At 37.9% G+C, this 21,915-nt stretch overlaps 2 protein-coding genes across 3 annotated transcripts in view; one reads left to right on the top strand and one right to left on the bottom strand.

The window, feature by feature from the left end:
* LOC104826780 (pre-mRNA-splicing factor prp12) overlaps positions 1–5,716 on the top strand; it is a 9,920-nt gene extending 4,204 nt beyond the window's left edge. Inside the window, exons 8-17 of the mRNA XM_010559657.1 lie at positions 8–585; positions 792–1,099; positions 1,400–1,715; positions 1,798–1,953; positions 2,087–2,231; positions 3,413–3,489; positions 4,013–4,149; positions 4,522–4,630; positions 4,984–5,355; positions 5,434–5,716. Of these exons, the coding sequence (XP_010557959.1) occupies positions 8–585; positions 792–1,099; positions 1,400–1,715; positions 1,798–1,953; positions 2,087–2,231; positions 3,413–3,489; positions 4,013–4,149; positions 4,522–4,630; positions 4,984–5,193 (2,036 nt within the window). The 3' untranslated portion in view covers positions 5,194–5,355; positions 5,434–5,716. The remainder of the gene's footprint in view (positions 1–7; positions 586–791; positions 1,100–1,399; positions 1,716–1,797; positions 1,954–2,086; positions 2,232–3,412; positions 3,490–4,012; positions 4,150–4,521; positions 4,631–4,983; positions 5,356–5,433) is intronic.
* Positions 5,717–5,809: 93 nt separating this feature from the next.
* Positions 5,810–20,758, bottom strand: LOC104826779 (rRNA biogenesis protein RRP5). 2 transcript variants are annotated; one of them, XM_010559655.2, is made up of 40 exons: positions 20,382–20,758; positions 19,941–20,149; positions 18,975–19,112; positions 18,709–18,882; positions 18,191–18,290; positions 17,724–17,842; positions 17,524–17,646; positions 17,356–17,427; positions 16,566–16,658; positions 16,101–16,214; positions 15,896–16,018; positions 15,408–15,593; positions 15,236–15,310; positions 14,528–14,664; positions 14,177–14,311; positions 13,926–14,071; positions 13,773–13,838; positions 13,287–13,393; positions 13,002–13,082; positions 12,843–12,917; positions 12,656–12,757; positions 12,155–12,323; positions 11,892–12,064; positions 11,672–11,755; positions 11,500–11,600; positions 11,098–11,251; positions 10,683–10,757; positions 10,416–10,563; positions 9,457–10,108; positions 9,189–9,249; positions 8,628–8,773; positions 8,371–8,554; positions 8,185–8,283; positions 7,707–8,074; positions 7,428–7,604; positions 7,003–7,099; positions 6,755–6,913; positions 6,440–6,670; positions 6,267–6,350; positions 5,810–6,153 (listed from the first exon to the last, which is right to left on the bottom strand). In XM_010559655.2, the coding sequence occupies exons 1-40, from the start codon at positions 20,548–20,550 to the stop codon at positions 6,046–6,048; spliced, it is 5,814 nt and encodes a 1,937-aa protein (XP_010557957.1). In that variant the 5' UTR covers positions 20,551–20,758; the 3' UTR covers positions 5,810–6,045. The 2 variants fall into 2 exon arrangements, with proteins under 2 accessions (XP_010557957.1, XP_010557958.1); XM_010559656.2 differs by having other exon boundaries at positions 11,919–12,064.
* Positions 20,759–21,915: the final 1,157 nt, after the last annotated feature.

Below are 21,915 nucleotides of genomic sequence, written 5' to 3'. Positions count from 1 at the left end.
CCTGCTGGTATGGATGGAGGCTATACATTTGTAATTGGCACACATAAGCCTTCTGTGGAGGTTCTGTCCTGCTCAGAAGATGGTGATGGGTTACGAATTCTTGCTTCTGGGTTGATATTGTTAACAAATACTATGGGAACAGCCATAAATGGATGCATCCCGCAAGATGTAAGACTTGTATTAGTCGATCAGTTTTATGTCCTATGCGGTTTGAGAAATGGAATGCTACTTCGTTTTGAGTGGCCTACTTTTCCACCTTCATCCGGGTTGCATTTTCCAGATTCTGTCAGTCACTCTGAAGAAGTGATGGACACTGTTCTGGGTGAAAAGAGCCTTTCACCCATCAATCTTTTGTTAATTGCCACCCGTCGCATCGGCATCACTCCTGTTTTCCTGGTTCCTTTCAGCGATTCACTAGATTCAGACATCATAGCTCTTAGCGACAGGCCATGGTTGTTGCAAACAGCAAGGCAGAGTCTTTCTTATACTTCCATCTCATTCCAACCTTCCACTCATGCAACTCCTGTGTGTTCATCTGATTGTCCTCAAGGAATTCTTTTTGTTGCAGAGAACTGTCTACATCTAGTAAGTTTTTGCGTTTATATGTATTATCATTTCAGCTTTTCAGTGAGCATTGTTACCGTCTTACTGAAGAAAGCGGAACTGTATTTTCCGATTGCTTCCTTTAAAGTTTAAGTTACCTAATTCACTATTCAACATCTCTTGGCGTGTAGTTTTTACTACTGTAAATAGTATGTTCTACAGGCTAATGTATATGCTTCTATTTTCAGGTGGAGATGGTGCACAGCAAACGGCTAAATGTGCAGAAGTTTCAGCTTGGAGGCACTCCGCGAAAGGTCATATATCATAGTGAAAGCAAACTATTGATTGTGATGAGAACTGATTTGCAGGATACTTGTGCATCTGATGTATGCTGTGTGGATCCACTTAGTGGGTCAGTGTTGTCATCGTATAAGCTCAAACATGGAGAAACTGGAAAGTCAATGGAACTTTTACGCGTGGGAAATGAACAAGTCCTTGTGGTTGGGACGAGTTTATCGTCTGGTCCCGCTATACTGCCTAGTGGTGAAGCTGAAAGGTTTGAGTCTTAGCTTTTTCAAGAATGCTGATTTTTCATTTTCTATGGAGGTGTTTCTTGATGAGTCCGCAGCAATAAGCACTAGTTCTATTTTATTTATAGATGATTTGTTCAGCTCTATTAGCAGGACTAAAATATTTATTTTGCTTTGGAATCTTAAATTTTCATATTTAATTTCTCCATTTTATAACGCATTGGTTAGTGTCTCCTGGGAAGGCCGAAATGATTCCGGAGCCCTTGTGAAAGTGTTATGAGGTTCATGCTGATTGTATGAATTCTTTTTGAATGTCTGTTTCGCAGCACAAAAGGCCGATTAATTATTCTCTGCATTGAACACACACAAAACTCAGATAGTGGTTCAGTGACATTCTGTTCAAAGGCTGGATCGTCTTCCCAACGCATGTCACCTTTTCGTGACGTTGTGGGACACACCACGGAACAACTATCTGGAGGTAGTTTCTGCAGCAGTCCAGACGACAACAGTTCTGACGGAATTAAACTTGATGAGGTCGAAGCATGGCAGTTGAGATTGGCCTCTGCAACCACTTGGCCAGGAATGGTACTTGCCATCTGTCCATATCTTGATCGTTACTTCCTGGCATCTGCTGGCAATGCTGTAAGTCTCGTACTGATGATCTACAGTTTCGATGTTGACAGTTCATGTTAAGCAGCTAATGGATATGTTCACCTTTGTTTAGTTTTATGTATGTGGTTTCCCGAATGATAACCCTGAGAGAATGAAGAGGTTTGCGGTAGGAAGGACACGCTTCATGATAACATCTCTGAATACATATTTCACTAGAATAGCCGTTGGGGATTGCCGTGATGGTGTCCTTTTCTATTCTTATCACGAGGTTTGTTCTGTAACCCCTTTCTACAGAAAGAAATTATCTTCTTGTTATAGATTTTCGAATGTCCATTTATTGTTCTGCTAAAATTTTAGCTATTGATACTGGAGGTTCTTTTACATTTTTCCTGTTATTGAAGGACGTGAAGAAACTGTACCAAACATTTTCTGATCCATCACAACGGTTAGTTGCTGATTGCTTACTGATGGATGCCAATACCGCTGCTGTATCTGATCGTAAGGGGAGTGTAGCTATCTTATCTTGCACAGATCGGTCAGAATATGGTACGTAGCACATAGCCATTTTGCTTGTGGGTTGTTATAATAGCTTATTTTCCTTCCTTTCTGTAGTGCTCAGTGTGACCAAAATACTTCACACAGCAGATAGAAAAATACGATCTTTGTTGAAGCTAAAGATGACATCAATATCCAAATGGGCATTGTATTAGTAGTAGTAGATGTTTCATGCATTTTGAATAATAGTGCCCGCTACTATGATATATAATTGCACATTGAATTAGTCAAGCTGGTTGAACACACTTCAAAAACTGTTACCATTTTTTAGATTCTTCATGACATGTAAGCTGAGATCAAATGCCAGAATTTTGAATGGATTTATTAAGCAACCATACTGTTGATACTTTTAATGTTGTGTTCGAGCCCCTACATATCAGACTAGCGTTAACACTTTCTGGGGTTGGAATAGCTTTCCTAATTTGGCCTAAAACCAGATAATTCCTCATCTTTATGAACAACAGTCATTTTAAACCAGATAACTTCAGTGGTTTCTCGTTAGCTTTTACATCTACAGTTTTTGTTGTAATTTCTTCCCAATTTAATTTACACGTGATCAATTAGTGATTTCATATACTTGCTTATCAAGGGACTCAACGTAGCCATTTAAATTGTTGTTGAATGAAAAACATCTGAACCATCCTTGAGATTTGGTGTTGATGATTAATGGAGGATAGAATTTGAATTGATTTTATGTGGTGGATTCAATCATATGAAACGGTGTATTTGGTGTTGGGGATTAATGTAGATAGAAATTGAATTAATTTATTATTTGGCGGATTCAATCACAAGATGTTTAGGGTTATGATAACTATGTTCTTCTAGAGTGGTTCTTTGGTGTTTTTGCTCTTTGCATTTGAGCAATACAGGTCATCCATTCTTGTTGCCATAGTCTTTGTTTTTCTGCACGCCCTGAAATATGGGTATGCATTGTGTTCTTATACTTGTAAAGCAAACCCTACAAAGCTTCTTTTGCTATACAGTGGATTAGTGATCTTTTTCTGGCTACATTCTTAAGACTCTCCTAGCTTTTTGTGGAATCATTCTCATTCTGCAAATGTTAAAGTTAGCTAATAATTAAAAAATTGTCTGAAAGATAGGCTACACTGATCTTGGTTCTTTCTTATTTTTCCTTGCACTTTTTAAGGACTGGCTACTGTTTCTTGATACAGAATATTCAAGTCCGGAGTCCAACCTAAACCTGAACTGTGCTTATTACATGGGTGAGATAGCCATGACCATCAGAAAGGTAACACCTATAAACTTACCAGGAGTTCTACCAAAATCTATCACGATATAAATTTCATAAGTTCGCCAAAAATCTAAAAGGCTAATTTACCAAAATCTAAATAGTTAATTTGGTTATATTAATGATTTTCTATTCCGCTGCCTGTGTCCAATGAAATAGCAAGCTTTCATCTTACGAGCTTATCTAAATAAATAGTTAAGAGCTCCTTTTACTCAACTAAACGAAATACATACAGAGTATAGCTTGGAACATATCCTATTCTTAATCGTTGTAGCAAAGACAGCCTTGGTAACACATTAGTCATCGTAAAGAAATGACATACAGTTTTCTCTTCATGAGACTGCCTCATCGTTGCTTCTCCCAAACATGCCCTGAAGCAACAGAAGAATATAAGCTGATAAGATATACTCTTTATTTGCTTTGTCTCTGAACCTTAACTGTCTTGTAGGCCAATGACTGTATAATCCTCTTATTTCATTTTCCTCTTTTTACATCTTTGCCCATCTTTCTAATGATAACACAGGGGTGTTATGTTTACAAACTTCCTGCCGATGATGTGCTGAAGTCTTATGGTCTCAGCATAAGTATCGACACAGTGCAGAACACAATCATAGCTGGCACGCTATTAGGGAGTATATTCATATTTGTTCCTATATCAAGGTATGATTCGATAAACAGGAAAGAAGAAACAACTGGGTTATAGTATAGTATTGTCATTCACATCTACATATGAAAATAGCAAAGACTGCAATCATATTGCAAACCTCTATTTATAGCGCAACCTTTCTAGCAATACAAAAATGAACAGCCAGTGGTAGTTGAGGACTCCATCCCATCCGGAGATTTTCCCCCCAAAAAAATAATCAAATGATGTCTCTGAATTACGTTTAGCGTTTGTCACTAGGTGCTGTGTTTTTCAGCTTGATGTTATCCTTTGTTATTGTTTAAGCTGCATCAGAGATGTGGATTTTGATACTTTGCCTTTTTACCATGTACGATAAGCTGTATGAATGATCGCATATTCTTTTGTAGGGAGGAATTCAAACTTCTAGAAGCTGTCCAGGCTAGGCTTGCGGTCCATCCACTGACTGCACCTATTCTCGGGAATGATCATAATGAGTTCCGAAGTCGTGAGAATCCTGTAAGTGAACCAAAAAACGTAGTTATAAACTCACTGGAGCAGGGAAAGCTCTGGCAATTAGAACTTTAATTATGGTTTCCTCACCGCTGATTTTGTCATAGATATCTCATTTTGATGAAGGAGAGCATTGCTGCGTTAGGAAGGAAGCAGGTTTATTAGCAAAACTGAAATTTTGAAAGACGTTTGGGATTAGCCCTCAAACAAAGATTATATCAGATTTGCTTTTAAAAGGCGATTGGGAATTTGGGATTAGTTGAATAATCCGTCTGTACTGAAATTGTCTTTCTGGAGCTTGACTAACCTTTTTGGTCGATCTTAGATATTATATTACAAAAGTACTTTTTTTTTGGCAGGCTAAGGCGAAAAAAATCTTAGACGGTGATATGCTTGCTCAGTTTCTGGAGCTTACTAGTATACAGCAAGAGGCGGTTTTAATGGCAGATGTGCCATCTCCAAGTTGTTTGAAATCAAGTTCAAAACTTCAACATTCTCCTTCCTCACTCGTGTTACAGTTGCACCAAGTCGTTCAGTTACTGGAGCGTGTCCACTATGCCTTAAACTAAGTCACTCTATCTTCTTTCTGCTTCTCCTCTCAGCTCAAGGAATGAGAGGGAAGATAAAACCCGAGGCTGTAGTAGTGTAGCCGAAAAATCATTTCTCTAATCAGTTCCACGATTTGAAATATCCGTAGTTTGGCATATGGCGGCTCAGTCCCTTAATCTCTGGTAATGAAATTTAACCAAGCTGTTGGATTACTAGTTTGTAGCAAATTCTCGAGGCTAACGTGCTTTTGTTATCTACAGTAAGCGAATCGGGGGTTACTACTAGGCTGACAATCGGAGTCTGGAGCTGCTTAGTTCTCTTGTGGGTAATTCTCTCTAAAAACTTAGTTTTGTACAGAAGTTGATAAATTTATGTGGTTTTTGAGCATGAGGATGAGAGGGTACTGGGTGTCTCTGTGTACGGAATCGAGGAAAGGGACAAAATGTAACTTACACAATGACTTCAGAAGAAGAAGAAAAGTGAGAAACTCGGTGTTCGGATCTTGAGATAATAAAGAAATAAGAAACTTGCATTTGTTGATGACGAATGATGAATGGTGATTTCGAACTAAAACAAAGGCCGAACACTCGCGTGTCGTATAACCACATCGCCACTACAGTGAGAAAAACAAAAAAGTTATTCAAGTACAATTAAGATACCTTAAGGATATTATGATTTACATATCCGAATATCCCGGCACCTCGCGGTACCCAGACCCGAACCAAGGCCAAAATTATGTCCGCAGTTCATTTTCGGCTATCTCGAACATCAATTTTCGATTAAAAAAAACCAAATTCATCCCCATACAAGCTTGAATTCGTCCAAAAATATTAATCCTACAAAACTGAAGACCTCGTCATACAAAATCGTTCTTAAGCCAGCGTACTCTCGACGTACTCCATGGCCTTTCGTTTCACATCCTCAGCCCTCTCGTCGTCGCCAAGAGATTTCTCGTACTCAAGGTACTTCTTGAACAAAAACTGCACAATGCCAAAAAGAACGTTCCAGCAAAAGCATTACTCGGTGAACTTTAAACTAAACCCGATGGCTAAGTGAAAAATGGGTGCAAGTATTAGTTATGGAGTTTAAGTACCTTCATCTTTTTCGGAGGAAGACTCAAGCTGATAGCCCTCTCAAACAGAGACCTAGTCACATCAACATCTCCAAGCCTAATTTCCTGTACGTATGTTCTCAGACAGCATAAGTTATGTATATGCCACAAAGATACAAACAGAGTGGAGATATAGAGTGGGAGAATATACGAACTTGGTCAAGATATACACTCCATAAGTCTGTTCTCTTCGGGTATTCTCTAAGGACGCCTTCAAAAAGTGATCGGCCTCTATCGGGTACTCCACATTTGAACTCGCGAATAGCGGTCTGCGATATGAATTTGATGTGCTTGTGGCGGGGAAGACACTCTAACGCCCGGGTAACAAGGGACTGGATGCCTTCCCCATTTCCCTTTAGAAGCTGCTGTACCTTCCTTAGCCAAACCTAAATGATAACAGCCATGGCAAGATTGTGAGTGAAGAACACTGAATAGAGAAGATACCTGTCAAAGAGACCATGTATATGCACCTTGCATGAGTGCTTGAACTTCTTGATCATTTTCTTGTCCAGAAGTTCATCAGCCAACTCGTTCTGCTCTGTTCTATCGTACATGCCCAAGAGTGCCAGATAGACCTTTTTCTGATCACAGTACTGAAGCGCTCTTTCAAACACTTTCTTAACAGCATCCTGGAAAGAAGAGAGAAAGCTTAGATTCATAGTGAATGATTAATGATAACAAGAAAGTACATAAAAGACCCTCTCTGCAGTTCTACTACCTGTGGAGGATTTCCATGTTCATTTTCCAAGTTGAAGTAAGCAACCCAGACATTTAGCTTCTCTTCCTCTTCGCGAATGTTTATTGTCCTCAAGGCCCTTCATGAGAGATTTTGAGTTAGAATGGATAAAGAATATGTCTAGCACACACTGGCACAGTGTTATGCTCCCGTTGAACGGGAGCATAACACACACACACACATACACTGGTGGTTTCTAACAGTCCCCAGATAACATTTGGATGCTTTACAAGTTTCTGTCTCCAGTGAGTAGAAAATTAGAAATATCCCAACAGCACCAATGGACCACTTTTCTACTTTCATCCCGTATTAATAAATGTCTCCTAGGATGTATTCTTCACTTCCATTTACACGGCTTCTCATTTCCTGAATAATGCATGTTAAACTCATGAAGTAGAAAGAAATACCTCTCAGCGATAGACCGGGCTTTCTCAACATCAGCCAACGAAAGCGTGAATGCCATATATTTTATCCAGATAAAACTGCTACTGGGAGAGCTTCTAACCAACTTCTCAAAGTCATCTGCACTAGCAGGCACACTCTTCTCCAGTAATCTTTCCTCAGCAGCTTGTATTTCTTTCTCTCTAGACAGTAGATATTTTCAGGATGCAAGGAAACAAAATTATCGACATTATAATCTCCAAATAAGGAATTAAATCAAAACAATAACTTTAACTATGGCCAACCTTTCCTCCTTGGCTTTCTTCTTAGCCCTTCTCTTGTTCTTTTCATCTTTTTTGTCTTCTTCCTCTTGTTGCACTTTGCTCTGATCCACAGCAAAGTCGTACTGCTCTATTTCATCAAGGTCGACCTCTAGTGGAGGAACAGAGGCCCTTGACTCCACTTGAGAAAGAACCATTGATGTTCCATTTTCGATGGTTATTTCCTCACGAATTTCCGCAGAAGCTTCTGAATCGGTATCACTGATGTCATCACATTGCATGCTGGCTTTACCAGGCATTTCACTAGAAGCTGGCTGCATCTTGTCATCATCGTCACTTGCAAAGTAAGAACTCTTCATTCCAAGAGATATATGATGCTTTTCCTGATCCAGCTGAGAGAAATAATGAAAGAGTAAGAGCAGCATCAGTGTTCCATAGCAACAACAATCAAGTAAAATAATACTACTCCCTGCACGATTCTTCCTGACGTGTGATTACATACTTTCAGAATTTTTACAGTGACCCTCTCTCCAGCTTTATACGTGGCTTGTATGTTGTCAACACGTTCATCTGAAAGCTCTGACTTGTGACATAATCCAACCTGGCACAAATGTATATGGTCAACAATGAAGCAAAAATTTTGTCTGGTAACTACTCGAAGAGAGGAAAAATATAACTAGTTATGTACCATGTTTGTCTGATCTAACACAATGAATAATCCATATGGCTCCACACGTTTAATTCTCCCGGATATCCTGTCTCCAATGGAGAACTTCGTGAAGTCATAAACTTCAGATTTCCGTGCTCTACCAGCATTTGCTGACTTCAGACTAACTTCGATCCGCTTGGTTAACGGCTCCACAGTAAGCACCCTAAATTTAAGATTCTTAGTGCAGAACAAAGACCATGTTTTCTACAGGAAAATTGTTAGGACAGAAACCCTACCTGCCAATAACGGGCTTTCCTATGGGGAACTCCTTTTCAGGTTTCTCAACAAACTCATCACTCAAATTAGAGAGAAGAATTTTTGCCTCAAGCTTCCGAGAAAGCACAATAAAACAACCTTTTGCCATAATATTTTTAACATAACCCTGTAAAAGTTGAAAAAATGAAAGTAAATAAATAACACAATGGGTTAAACCAATCCAGATACACTGTTCAGCAGTACGCCCTAAGAAACTCATGAACTAAATAAGAAATATTCCTCGCCCCTTTCTACATTCTCAGAGTACACAGGAACATACATAAAAGGATTCTAGCTGGAATCCATACACTCTCTCATCCGACACTGTATTTTTTACCTTATTAACTGGAATAAGGAACCCAGTAAGGTATAAATAATTAAATATACATGTTTTTTAACAGCTGAGATATATTACTTAAAAAGATCTACTTGAAAAAGTTAATGATAATAAATGGAGTTTAAGATCCATCTGTAGTGATTGACTATAAGGAAACAAATATGAAGTTAATTCAGAGCCATTGAGCACTGAGGCCATAAAATACCTGAACGACCATATCAGGAGAAAGATCATCAATCCTCTCTATACGTCTGCAAGCACTATCACTGCAAATTATAATATTATTAAGTTAAATATGAAAGTATTTTGGAGAACCTTTTAGCAAGTCGACTTAAAATAAAGCTAAACCAGACAGCAAAACGCATTAGAGATACCTTATCAGTAATTTTTTCCTCTATTGAACTTTCAAATATATGAAGAGATATTTAAATACTATCTTTCTGTAAGGACTAGAAGATGCAAGAGAATCTTACATGTTATTCAATGCTTCTGAATCTTGGCCTGAACCCATGCCATCTAATGATGTCCGCAGTGACAGATCAATATGCAACGTCCCTTTAACAGAGTGGCTGATTTCTATGACCTTGCATTTGACAAACTGGCCTTCGCAGTAGTCATCAAGTGGATCAGACACCCACGAATCTTTCAGTTCAGTAAAATGAACTTTACCATAAGTGTGCGGACCAATTTGTACAACAAGTCCACCGACACCAGGAAGAATCTTGGAAATTCTTCCACCCAAAATGTCTCCTTCATATATATAAAGACTGGCATCTTCACCATGAATGTTACTACCTAATGCATCTAGTTTGCCACTTCCATTCTCTACAGTGCATTGGGAAGCATCAAGCACTGGACGCTGAACCAACCGTAACGATTTCTTCTCTTTATTATAACTTAACACATAGCCTGAAACAGCTTTCCCGGGGTGGAACCGTCTCTGGAACTCTTTGAGTTCATGAGGCTCACAAGTAGTATCTAAAATATATAAGCGAGCCTTCACATTCCGGGATACTGCCAGCCAAACCCATTCAACGTCTACTTTGTAGACATACCCACTGACAGATTGTCCAGCCGAAAAGTCGAGCTGCTCATTGATTTGCATGTCATTCAAATCGCCGGAATCTGATGGAAATAAAAACATATGATAGAAAGTAAAGTGCAGAGTGACGTAACATATACACATATGCTAGCCTACATGTTTTTGCATGCTTATAATTGTATAACGTAATACTTCAAGCTGGATGTTGACTAATTTTAGGACTAGTTCGATACACTTTGTTTGAACAAGAACCTCAACAAAATGCTAGAAGGTATAAACCACCAAGGAAACAAACTACTAATAATGCAAGACATGTTATGCTCCACAAGACAGTTATATAGAAGTCGATGGACATTGGTTTCTGCCAAATCAATCAATCTCTTGCTTTACCTCTAAGCAGTGCAGGTTTGATGGAGAGCTCCCATAGGTAACCCCTTTTAGTGTTAGATCGACACGGCTTTGCAACAATCCTCGCAGACAATGATTGTCCAACCTTGAAGTTAGCAAAAGGTTCTTCACAAGTATTTATATCATTTACCTATCCAAGCAACATTTTAGAGACATAAACATTTAATTGATTAAAAAATAGTTAACATAAAAGTTGAAACAAAATGCATATTAAATGCACAACTAACAATAACAACACAAGACAGTCACCTCTGTTATATGGATTCTTCCCTGCAAATCAGAGCCAAAATTTACTCTAAGTTCAAGAGGCTTGATTTCAGTAATCTGAAAAGCAAAACATGGAAACACCAAACAACATAAGTCGAGCCAACGTAAGGAAATATTATGGGATATATCTATTATAGAAATCCATTTTTCAACTCTAAAGTTGTCTTTTTTTATTTACCCATTCTTTCTTTTTCCAACTGGAGTTATCATTTTAGATTTTTATATTCGCTTTACGGTGCCTATATAAAAGGCTTGTCACTTTCAGTTAGCTTTAGCAATAATTATAGACCTCTAGTTTTATCGAGTTTCATCTATCGTACAAATTTTTTGCTGCATCATATTTTGACAGAAGGAGGCTAATTCATCAACTAAGTATTGAAAGAGTAGTGGTATTAACCTCAGCCCGGATAACAGATCCCACTTCATAGTTGGACTTCTTTTTGGCCTTCTTTGACCGGGATGTCTCGGAAGCCTCAGTAACTGAATCCAGAAGCAGAAGCAACCGGCCTGAACTCAAAGGGTTTGGAAGAGCCACAACAGAAGCAACGACACTGCCAAAAAAATATACATATAAAACTACAATCTAGCATACACCACAGTAGGAAGAACAGCAAAATGTTTCACAAGTCCAGATAACAAGAGAAAAATCTCAAGGGGGTTGAAAAACAAGGATAAGTAAATTCTCTTGGAGGCCTATTTTCATTTGCGTTATCAAACAACGGCAAGAAGGTACATAAAGGGACAAGAACAAAGTATATTTAACTTAGAAAGTAATTTCAGAAACAGGGGAACCACTCACCTTTGTCCAGTGGAAAATCGTCTCGTAGGAAAGTTCTGCGTATTATAGTCTGACACTGATGCGTATCCGATAGTGTAATCATATTCAGGAATCGACAAAACCTGATAACCAGAATACATGATATTGAGCAAAAGGCCCAAATTAGTGTAAGAGGAAACAATCAAATTCTTACCAAGTAGTGCTCCTTCACCATCTCTACAACAGCATTGACCCTCTGGTGAAGCTCTAGCTCCTTTGAGATTCCTCTTTTACGTTTCTGAAATGAAACATTTTATCATAATCATAAAGCTACTACAATATATGTTTCATCCTCCACTTTTATTAATATTTAAATGGTCCATGTTCACAACAATGATCATATAAGAAAGGAGGAAGAAATGAACAGAAGGTACAGCTGGAATATATCTTTCAAGAGAAACCTTCTTCAATTGAATGCTAGATGCTTCTTTAGCGGAGTTAGTTGTGAAATCAGATCTCAAAGACAGGTCAACCAGCCTTTCAGCCCTTGAGAAATCAAGTACAACCGCTTGGAGAACAGAACCACATTCCACAGCAGCTCCACCCACTGCAAAAAATATAATGTGTCGGACATTATAATACAGCTGTATCAGAGATTACTGAATTGATTTTATAAGTGTGTAGAACAAGAACCTACAGTGATAGTGAGGTACACAACCAAGGACATCATCAAAATTCTCAAATTTGACAACAACTCCAAGGTCATTTTTCTCCTGCGCAGTTCCCTTAACCAAACTCCCGATAGTAAATTGTTCAACCCAACCAAACTCAGTTCCTATGGTGTCAGATGATTGTAGGTTGGCTATCTGAAAGAGAAAAAAAAAGGATTCAAAAATTAGAAGCTGCAACCTTTCCTTGAACAAGAGCAAATCGCGTTTATCACATCAAAAAGTTAAAAACGTTTAGTGATGAACTATTAACAATTCCTTGCAACAATGTGACATAGCCCTCTCTCTAGGAGTGTAAATATTAGTGAATATGCAGCACACTAGTACAGTGCTAATGAAAATTATGCATAAATACAGTGCCATGACTCATATTATGAGTCACGTTTAAGTACAATACCCCAAAATAAACAAGGGGCTTCATAAGCCCCACTGGCAAAACAAAGAGATGGAATCCATACAGAGCTACAAACCTTTTCATCCATTAGGAAGTACTCTTGAATGAAAGACGCATCTACAGAAGAGCAAGATGATTGCTTCAAAGAAAGAGTTATCCTGCCCTCTTCTTGATTGATCTACAAAGAATATTTCCCATGGTCAAGATCTAACAGTATTAAATGGAAGTAATCATACGAGTCTAGAGTCAAACAATTCACAAACATCAATTATATTAGCTCGAACGGATTGTCCAATGTAGAAGGCTTCCGATAGACCTCCTTTAGTTTCGTCCATTGCCTTCAAAAGAAAAGAGAGAAACATTAAAAAACATGAAGTCCCAACAAAAATTTTAAAACATAAAGACCTGATAAAACCAACTACCTTGCTTCGTGGAGCAAAACCTGTCAACCGACCAAGAAATCGGATAAAGCAGCCGCTTTCAATCAAGTTACAAATGTAACCCTATGTACAAATTCATCAAAAAGTATGGTCAAAAGAGAAGACACAGAAAAAAAAAATGTGTTAAAGAAAAAAAGAACAAAAAGGATGTTGCTACTGCAGAGTTATATGTAAATGGCTAGCATTTGAAGGAATTTCTTATGGATTCATCAAAAAAATTGTTCATCAAAAAATTGTTTTAAAAAATCAGATAAAGCAGCCGCTTACATGGATTACTGAGTTTGGTTGAAGCTGGCTAGCATTTGAAGGAATCTCTTCTGCTGACTTTAAGAGAGAATGTTTTGAGGAGAGAACCAAGTTTTTTCCCTCAATGTCTAACACAAACATGACATGTCAACAGCGAACGATTTAAGTTGTTTTAATATAACAAAAAAGGGATAAATAAAACAACTATACATGAAAAGTCAGTTCCCTTTTTGTGTTATGCAGAGCTTGGAAAGAGAACAATTTATAGGTAGTGGGCATGTTTGAAATCCATTGAAGTACTTGGCTGTGAAATACTTTAATGCAATTTTTTCTTTGTTCACTTTTTCCTCAGCACCAATAGAGCTAAACGGAGAAGAATAGTAAAAAAAGTGACGGCAGGAAAACATATATGTCACAAGGAAGACAGCTACTTAATTCGGAAGCATAAATATCCAAATAAAGAAAAGTCAATGATGTGGAATTGGAGAGCATGATGAAAGGGAATACCTAGTACCAATAACTTTTTAAACTCATATCCAGGTCTCACGACTGACTTCATCAATTTTGCGTGCTCTGCATCGGCAAATAGGAATTCAGACTGATGGATTACATAGTAAGAGAAAGAATGAAAATACATGGTCATGCTGAAGAAGGACATACCATGGTGATCGGCTAAATGTTCAATAGAAATTGTACCCTTCAGGTAACCTTTAGACTTGACACAAACAATTACAGCATGGGGAGCGATGGTGTCAACCACTCCTGATACTATGCTACCTAACTTGATCGAATCATCTTCTGAAACACTGTTCAAAACATTACAGACATGCGAGCTCAAGAGAATTAGAAAGAATACATAATAGAGTATCAACCTATGATGATTATCATGAACCAGTTGGTAAAGACAGAACCTTGCTGGCTTTATCTCAAAACTAAGGTTGATCCTCCGTGAAGCATGGACAGCACTGGTTACTCTACATTTGACAACCTCGCCGACATGAAATACCGAATCAGGATCACTTCCAGGATCTAATCCAAGTTCAAACCTGCATGACGAACGACAGTATTAAGGGAAAATATTTACTTTGGGGGAAAAAATTGCGACCTGTGGTGGCAAGGAAATGCACACGACACCTTTATTGGAGAAATTCTTCCCACATGTTTCAGTAAAAATTTCACAATATTGGAGGCCCATGACCATCCACGAGTCCACGACTAGACCCTATCAATCGGAAATATGGCCCACAGTTTCCAAGAATTACCTGGGAGCAAATCCGTGAACCCCATTATAAAATCGAACAAAGCAACCATGCTTTTCAATCTTCGTTATCCAGCCATGTGTTACCAAACCTTCAGTGGCATCAGCATAAGAAGTCAGAATTGGAAGTTTAGACTTCACCTGCAAAGAATATACAGAATAACATACTCAGTTTCCGACAACTAAAAGCTTACAGAGTAAAATCAATATTTACCAAGATATGATCTAAAACAAACAATAAATGTTTGAAGGGTTCTAAAGAAATTAATTAGCAGATCTGACTAAATGCAAACCGAATATGAATTCTCTTGCTGTTACCCTTCCGCAAGACAAGAAAGAAAAGGATACAAGCTCCTTGGAAACGTTTTGTGAATAGAATACTCGACTAAAAAAGACTTGACAAAACACCAATTTGTTTACCGTAACAAACAGGCATGAAATGCACTTGGGAATAAAAGATGAAATAGAGAAGAGGTGAGAAGAGATGAAAAACTGAAAAACAGAAATCCAAGATGAGCGAATACATTCTTTATCACATACTGCGTATGACAACATATATTCTAATCACCCTTAAGACTCGCTTGAACCAAGAAAATGAATCTTACAACTAGGCATATGAAGGAATGTGTAAATGAAGAAACAATTAAAGACTTAAAAAAGTTTGATATTCAATGTCTGGTCCATATAAGGAAACAAATTACCACAAACTTACAAGTGTTTTCTTGTGGGTAACAGTTATTCTCTTGGACTTGCAGCCTAGCGCACGGAATGTCAATTCAGCCCCAACCTGAGATGAAAATTATGCGCAGAAAGGTTCAGAGTACTGCACGACTCACAAACTTCGGCAAACAATGTAACAAGAATGGCCATTGCAAGATAACGACCTTAAATTTTTTCCGGGGCTTCGCAATTTCAAATTCAGACATATGCCGAAGTGGGCACATTGCTTTGAGACCACCAGGAAATTGCACAATGGCACCAAAGGTATCCACAGATATGATTTTTCCCTTCATCACCATGCCAGGCTTGACATCTGAGTGGATGAAAGCCGGGCCTTCGAAAGCACTTGTCTATTCCATGTAAAAACATTGCCAAAATAAAAAAGACGATAATGATCCCACAAAGTTGAAAATAAAAAAATATTAATAAGAAACCAATAGTAACTACTATCCAATTACAGAGGCATAAATGTACTATTATAGAAAATACAAACCAATTACAGAAGCATACATGAATTATTCTGTATCAAAATTAATCCCAATGAATATTTAGGTCATCATGCTGGTTAAAATGAGCACCAGAAAAGCTCTTTCCCACACCAAAAATATGCAAGGTAATTCAATTTAGCAGAATATATGGCAACAAAAATAACCTTCAAAGTCCCTATGGCAATCCCCTCCAACTGCTTAAGGCCAAGGATTCGAACTCGGACACAACTCCCTTCCTTGAACTTCTTCTCCAAATTCTTTACCTCATCTTCGGCTACATCAGATGCCTGCAATTTGGTGTAAACTAGGTTTAGCAGAGGAAATCAAGAGCCTAAATCACCAAAGAACAAGTACAACAAGTGAACATACGCTAACATATGCTGGAGATGATACAGGGGTAGAAGGGATTTCCAAAAGAAGGCCAGACCCTCTATCAATCCGAACTACTTTTGCTTGGTCGAATATGCCTCCGCTGGCAACATGCTGAAAAGGGGCCAACTTATAGATCAAAATGTATAGTTTCAAGAGCAAATATAGACAGGTACAAGTATTTTCACATACACCACACACATCGCACAGAATAAGGATTCACAACGGTTAAACAAAAATCATAAGATAGCAGATGGACCTTCTAATAAAGATCAAATAAGTGGGTACTAGCACAAATGTAAGATGATGAAATGCCACAGTGTTGTGCTTTAGTTAAGTACACCTCTTCAGGACCATATTGATTGCTGCTGACTGAGGACTGAGGAGATGGTACTTAGTAGGATACTAGGACCCTCTGAGCATCATATCCATGTGGGAGTAAATGAAAAATAATCACTAACTTACCAGAGGAGGGGGCTTGTTACGGACAAGATGTGGATTCAATGTCAAACCAACAGCTCTAGTCGATGGATCGATAAACAATATTCTAGCATTAACCTGACAACAATAGGTGCATTTAGTAAACGTAATGTAGATTAGACAAAATATCAGATGCTTATACCCATAATGCAAACAAGAATATCACAAACATAAGGCCATAAAAATGAAATTCTTACCCAAGAAGCCGAAGTACAATTTAAAACAACCAAGGAAAAATACTTTTAAAGGTAAACGGGCATGACAAAAGTTTTTGCAGAGGAATCGGAGAACTCGGAGACAGCTTGCTGTCTCCGCGACGAAGATTAGAAGGGAGCTAAGCATTTACCAAATCTGTGATACTCAATATTATATATCCCCTTGAACTCAACATGACACTAACATATTTCTAAGTCAGAAGTTTAATTCCAGCTTGGAATGCCAGGACACATAACTTTTGGCAACTGCTGACAGTGACAAGCATTATTCTTTAAGTTATTTTTAGCCAAAGGAACAGTATACAGCTTTAAACTTGTCCTACATGCCATGATACTCTCAAATTGATGTCTTAGAAAGATTATCTATTCAACTAAAGTTGGCATTGCATAGACTTATTGGTTATTGCATATAGGCATGAAACCCCAAAGCTATACAAAAGTTGAAAGCAAACAAAGAAAGGCGAGAACATGATTTGTGAACAGTAATACCAGGTTTTAGCATAAAACTCACAAAAGAGAAGGGGAAGGAAAAGGTGGGGACACAAAACCAAGACAGGTACCTTCTTATGCTGATTATACTCATCTTTCCAGTTTTTGTTGCAGAGAGGATTTTGTAGATGGAATAAGTCAACCTGAAAATTCAGAACCAAGGGGTTACTTATCTCCTAGATACCAGGTTATAGAAGAAAAAGATGTTTCAACTTCCAATACAACAAAAGGAAACCCACAGTGCCGGTAAAGTATGTAAGGAATGCTAACATAATCCCGTTCTCGAGCACTGATTGCACACGAGCATTAACCATCATGCCTGGCATGAGAAGATCAATGGACATGCCCCTAAGATCTTTGGTCTGCACAGTGGGAAAACACAGAAATATTGGTCAAATTATGAAAAAAGTCTGAAATTTGGCAGATTTCAGAGGCATACCGCACACTTCGCCACAGCATCCGGATCACAACAGAGACGAACATTTTTAAGGTCTCTATCAACTTTTGTAACAACACACTGCATAAGCTGTCCAATTTTTGCTTCGATCTCCCTGCTTCCTGGCAAGTTGAACCGTGAAAAGTAAGTGAAAAAGATGCTTGAGAAGCAGGCAAAGCACACAGCCAAGAGTTCTCAGGATAGATTATGTATGCATTCACTAAAGCTTTTGGAAATGAATTGCAAAATTGGATCATTTAAAGTATCAACCCTTGATGGGCTAAGGAACACCGTTTCTCCATGATTTGACTTCTAGAGGTAAACTCAGCCTTATTCCCAAAAATAATGCAAATTAACGGTTCATATTAGGATCACTACAATAGTAGTACCCTAGGGCTCCTAGCAGCTTTCTAGATGAATACAAAACCATCGGTACAGAAAAGGTCTAAAACCATGCAACAATTTCTTACCATCCTGGCTTCTTTTGGGTAAAAATCCCGAGATAGAAGGCAATCCAAAATGAAGGATATATCCATGGTCCTCAATACTTTTCACGTTTGCAGATAGCACCTGAAAAGGTGACATAAAGAAATAGAGGATAAATATTTCAGAGTGCCAAAACAATTAACTCATACGTAAAAAATATTATCACAGGCATGCATACCACCATTTCTCATCAGCAAAAGAAGAAATGCTTGAAAAAGTCATGAGAAGATAAGAACTTTTAAGAAAATAAATCTGCATCAACAAATCATATTTTCCACATGCATACAAACTACAGTTAGTTTCGGCACAACCTCATCCAACATCAAATTTCCTGTATCCTATTATTCAATTCAATATGACATGCAGTCTTTTGAATACTCTACTTTGGATATTGTTGGCATCAGCTTCAGCATACATATTGAATACCGGCCAAGGTAAAGAGGCAGATGGGAATAGAAGTAGCAGACAGGAAAGATGGAAGAAGCAACAAACTGAGACATACCATCCCGTCTTGAATGGAATCCAAACTGAACCCCTTGTGCAACAAAGAAAGTCGCATTGAAAGCCATATTTTCCTTTTCCCAGTTTCTTTTTTATCATCATCCAACTGCAACACAATGCAGGGAACAAGCTGGCCCACATTGAAAATGGCTCTAAGGTGATTACCTTCATCATCCTGGTTGAGAAAGGTGGGAATAACACAGTTCAGGCCACAAAAAAGGGAGTGGTGAAAAGTGCAAGTGACAAAAAAACTTGAATATGGCCTACCTTTATCTCATAATCTGAAAAATCCAATGCCTCTTTTGCACGGACCAATCCTCGTAAGCCTCCAGGAAGACTGATTATAAGATCCTTCTCGTTTACTTCAGCAACAACACCCCAAAGCTTCATTCCTCGGGAAATATTCTGAACACGAATTCATTAAAACATTAATCGGGGAAAAAAATCGAAATATAGCCTTCTGAAATTCTGAAAAAGCTACCAGGAAAGCATCATCATGTAAGGAAATTTTAGAAATCATGGAGAATATATAGATGAGTGATTCCTAATCTCACACGAATAATCATGATACTCATCACGATTAAACATCATGATTAAAAGCATACGTTATTGAGGGCAAGAAAAAGTGGGGGAAAAAATATGATCTATAGAATGGTAGCACATAATGTTGGCAGCTGCAATATCTATTTTTCCGTGGGCATATAGTGGACTCCCATTGCAGTAACACCATATCCAGGAATCCAAATCAGTACAATCTCTTTTTTCATGATTTAAACATCTTAGCATTAGCATCCTGAAAGGCCTCAAACGAGGGCTGATAAATAAATATTCACAGATCCAGAGCATCATATAACATTTCGCATAAACGTTGTTAAGAACATGTCTAGAAGTTCAAAATGGGTTTTCCTTTAGCTGCATTGTTTACCATCAATCCAACTTCGTTCATAAAAAGCTCGTTCAACAAAAACCCAATAAGATGCTAACCAGAGGGTTGATAATGCAATTCACCAGGATAATCAATCAGACCATAAGAACTAAACCTGTGGGACATACAAATGTCAAAAAAAGTCTCTAATCACTTCGGACTAAAGATCTATGTTTTTTTTCATAGAAGAAATCAAGGGCCATAACTCCAGAAGAAAAACCACGAAATACCTCCAGAATCATCATGACAGACACCGGCATGAGCAGTCGCATTTAATCAAATATAGAAGACACTTGAAAGTTATATACCTTATTTGTAATCTTGTTGGCATATCTAGGAAGTTTTCCAGAAATACCACCCCCAAAAAGTGAACCCAAGTCGTCTGCATCAGCAGGGTTCTTCTTCTTGACCTTTCCCCTCTTAGTCTTCTTAGAAACATGCTCATCAACATCAAACTCAACATCGACTTCCGCACGAATTTTCTCACGTTCTTTTCGACTAAGAGATATATTTCCACCTGAAAATTAAGTAGGAATTCAGAACATCGAAGAGGCAAGTTTTTTTCCTTAAAACTTGGAAGAACAATTAAAATGTGAAAATCAACTACAAATAAGAGTAGAACAGCTCATGAGAAATTTAATTCTTGCAGTTAATCCTAAAGAAACAACCATGTGATGCTACTTAATTCTCGGCGCAGAAGAGGTGCAAACAAAAAAACGACAAACAGAAAATCGAAGAATTCTAAGAACCTCGAGGAAAATCAGGAATCTCGTCTTCAAGCTGCAGTGCAACCGCCTCAGACCTCACACCATCGTCCTTCATCATCTTATTGGATTTAAATGTTTTCTTCGACGGCTTAACATGCTTCGCGGCCCCATCCAGCTTCCTCTTCTGGAATTGCTTCGACGCCGCAACCATATTTAATCTAAAAATCCGAAGAAAAAGAAATAGAGTTCTTGCAGGGTTCAAGGGAGGGGTGGGTATGGGGTCAGATACGCAGAAAATACAGGGTACCCAGACTCGAACCCTAAGGGCTAAGGTGAGTCGGACTACGGCGACGAAGGTGGTGTCGGGGGAGTCTAAGAGACGGCGAGGAGAGAAATAAAAACGTGAGAAACCCTAATACACACTTACTATTCGGTTCGATTAATAACCTATATACAATGCTTACCCTCACGACCAAACAAAGAACAAAACCGAAACCCCGAGCCGTCTCAAGAGATTGCACTGGCCCCACCTGCCCCATATTTATTTTTTAAAATTAAACATTTGTTATTTTATTTTTGTTTTATACTTCCTCCATTTCAAAATATTTATAGTTTTAGTTTATTTTCCATATTTCAAAATATTTTTCATTCTACATTTTCAAGACATTTTTTTACAATAGTTTCCAATTTAATCTCTATCAAAGAATTTTTTAAAATATAACTAGAGAATAGTAATTCATCACAATTTTTTAATTTGTTTTTTAAAATTGTTTTCTATTTTTATATAATTTGATATCTAAATATTAATTTCAACTTCAAATGACAGAGGGCTAAAGAAAATGAGAAACGAAGAGCTAAACTAAAAACAACCACCCTAGGGTTTAATAAGGTTTTACGAAACTCTGAGTTTATATGATCCGTGTAGTCTCGGGTCGGGTGGAGTCGTTCTAATGGGCCGATGTGGAAGGTTGGTCGAGTCGGACCGGTTCAGGCTTCGACCCGAGATCGAACGGGTCGATATGGGCCCATAGAATGGACGGCTTGGATTTAACCCGATGATCTCCAAAGGCGGGCCAAGCTTATACAATATGTCTATTTCTTTCGTGGAATTAATAATAGTACGTGGATTAACGTATACACGAAAACTTGAAAATGAAACATCCATCTTATTTCCAATTGATTATCCATTTTCAAATCCAATATTACATCTTAATGACCAAAAAAAAATGTATATTGAATAACATTAAGTCTATTTGATGGTCTTTGAGAATTTTCACTTTTTGAATTAATTAAATATCGGAAAAAATGCTAATAAGTTTTTATTTGTTTTAGAATAATAAGTTCATTACTCATTAGTTAAAAGTCGTTTGGATAATGAGAAATTTAGGGGAAACAATTTGAGATTCTTTCATATGAAATAATCGGAAATAAATCTAATCCTCATTTTATTTTGGGATAGGTGTCCCGGATTTGATCTCTTCGGAGTTTTGCTAAATGTATCGCTTTTTTTATAAATTTGAAATTAAATTTGCACATTTATTAATCAGTTATTTATTTGTTGGGCGAAAAGATTGAC

Source organism: Tarenaya hassleriana, unplaced genomic scaffold, assembly GCF_000463585.1.
Source record: "Tarenaya hassleriana unplaced genomic scaffold, ASM46358v1 Cleome5, whole genome shotgun sequence".
Taxonomy (NCBI): domain Eukaryota; kingdom Viridiplantae; phylum Streptophyta; class Magnoliopsida; order Brassicales; family Cleomaceae; genus Tarenaya; species Tarenaya hassleriana.
This window is presented reverse-complemented; position numbering and strand designations above follow the sequence as displayed.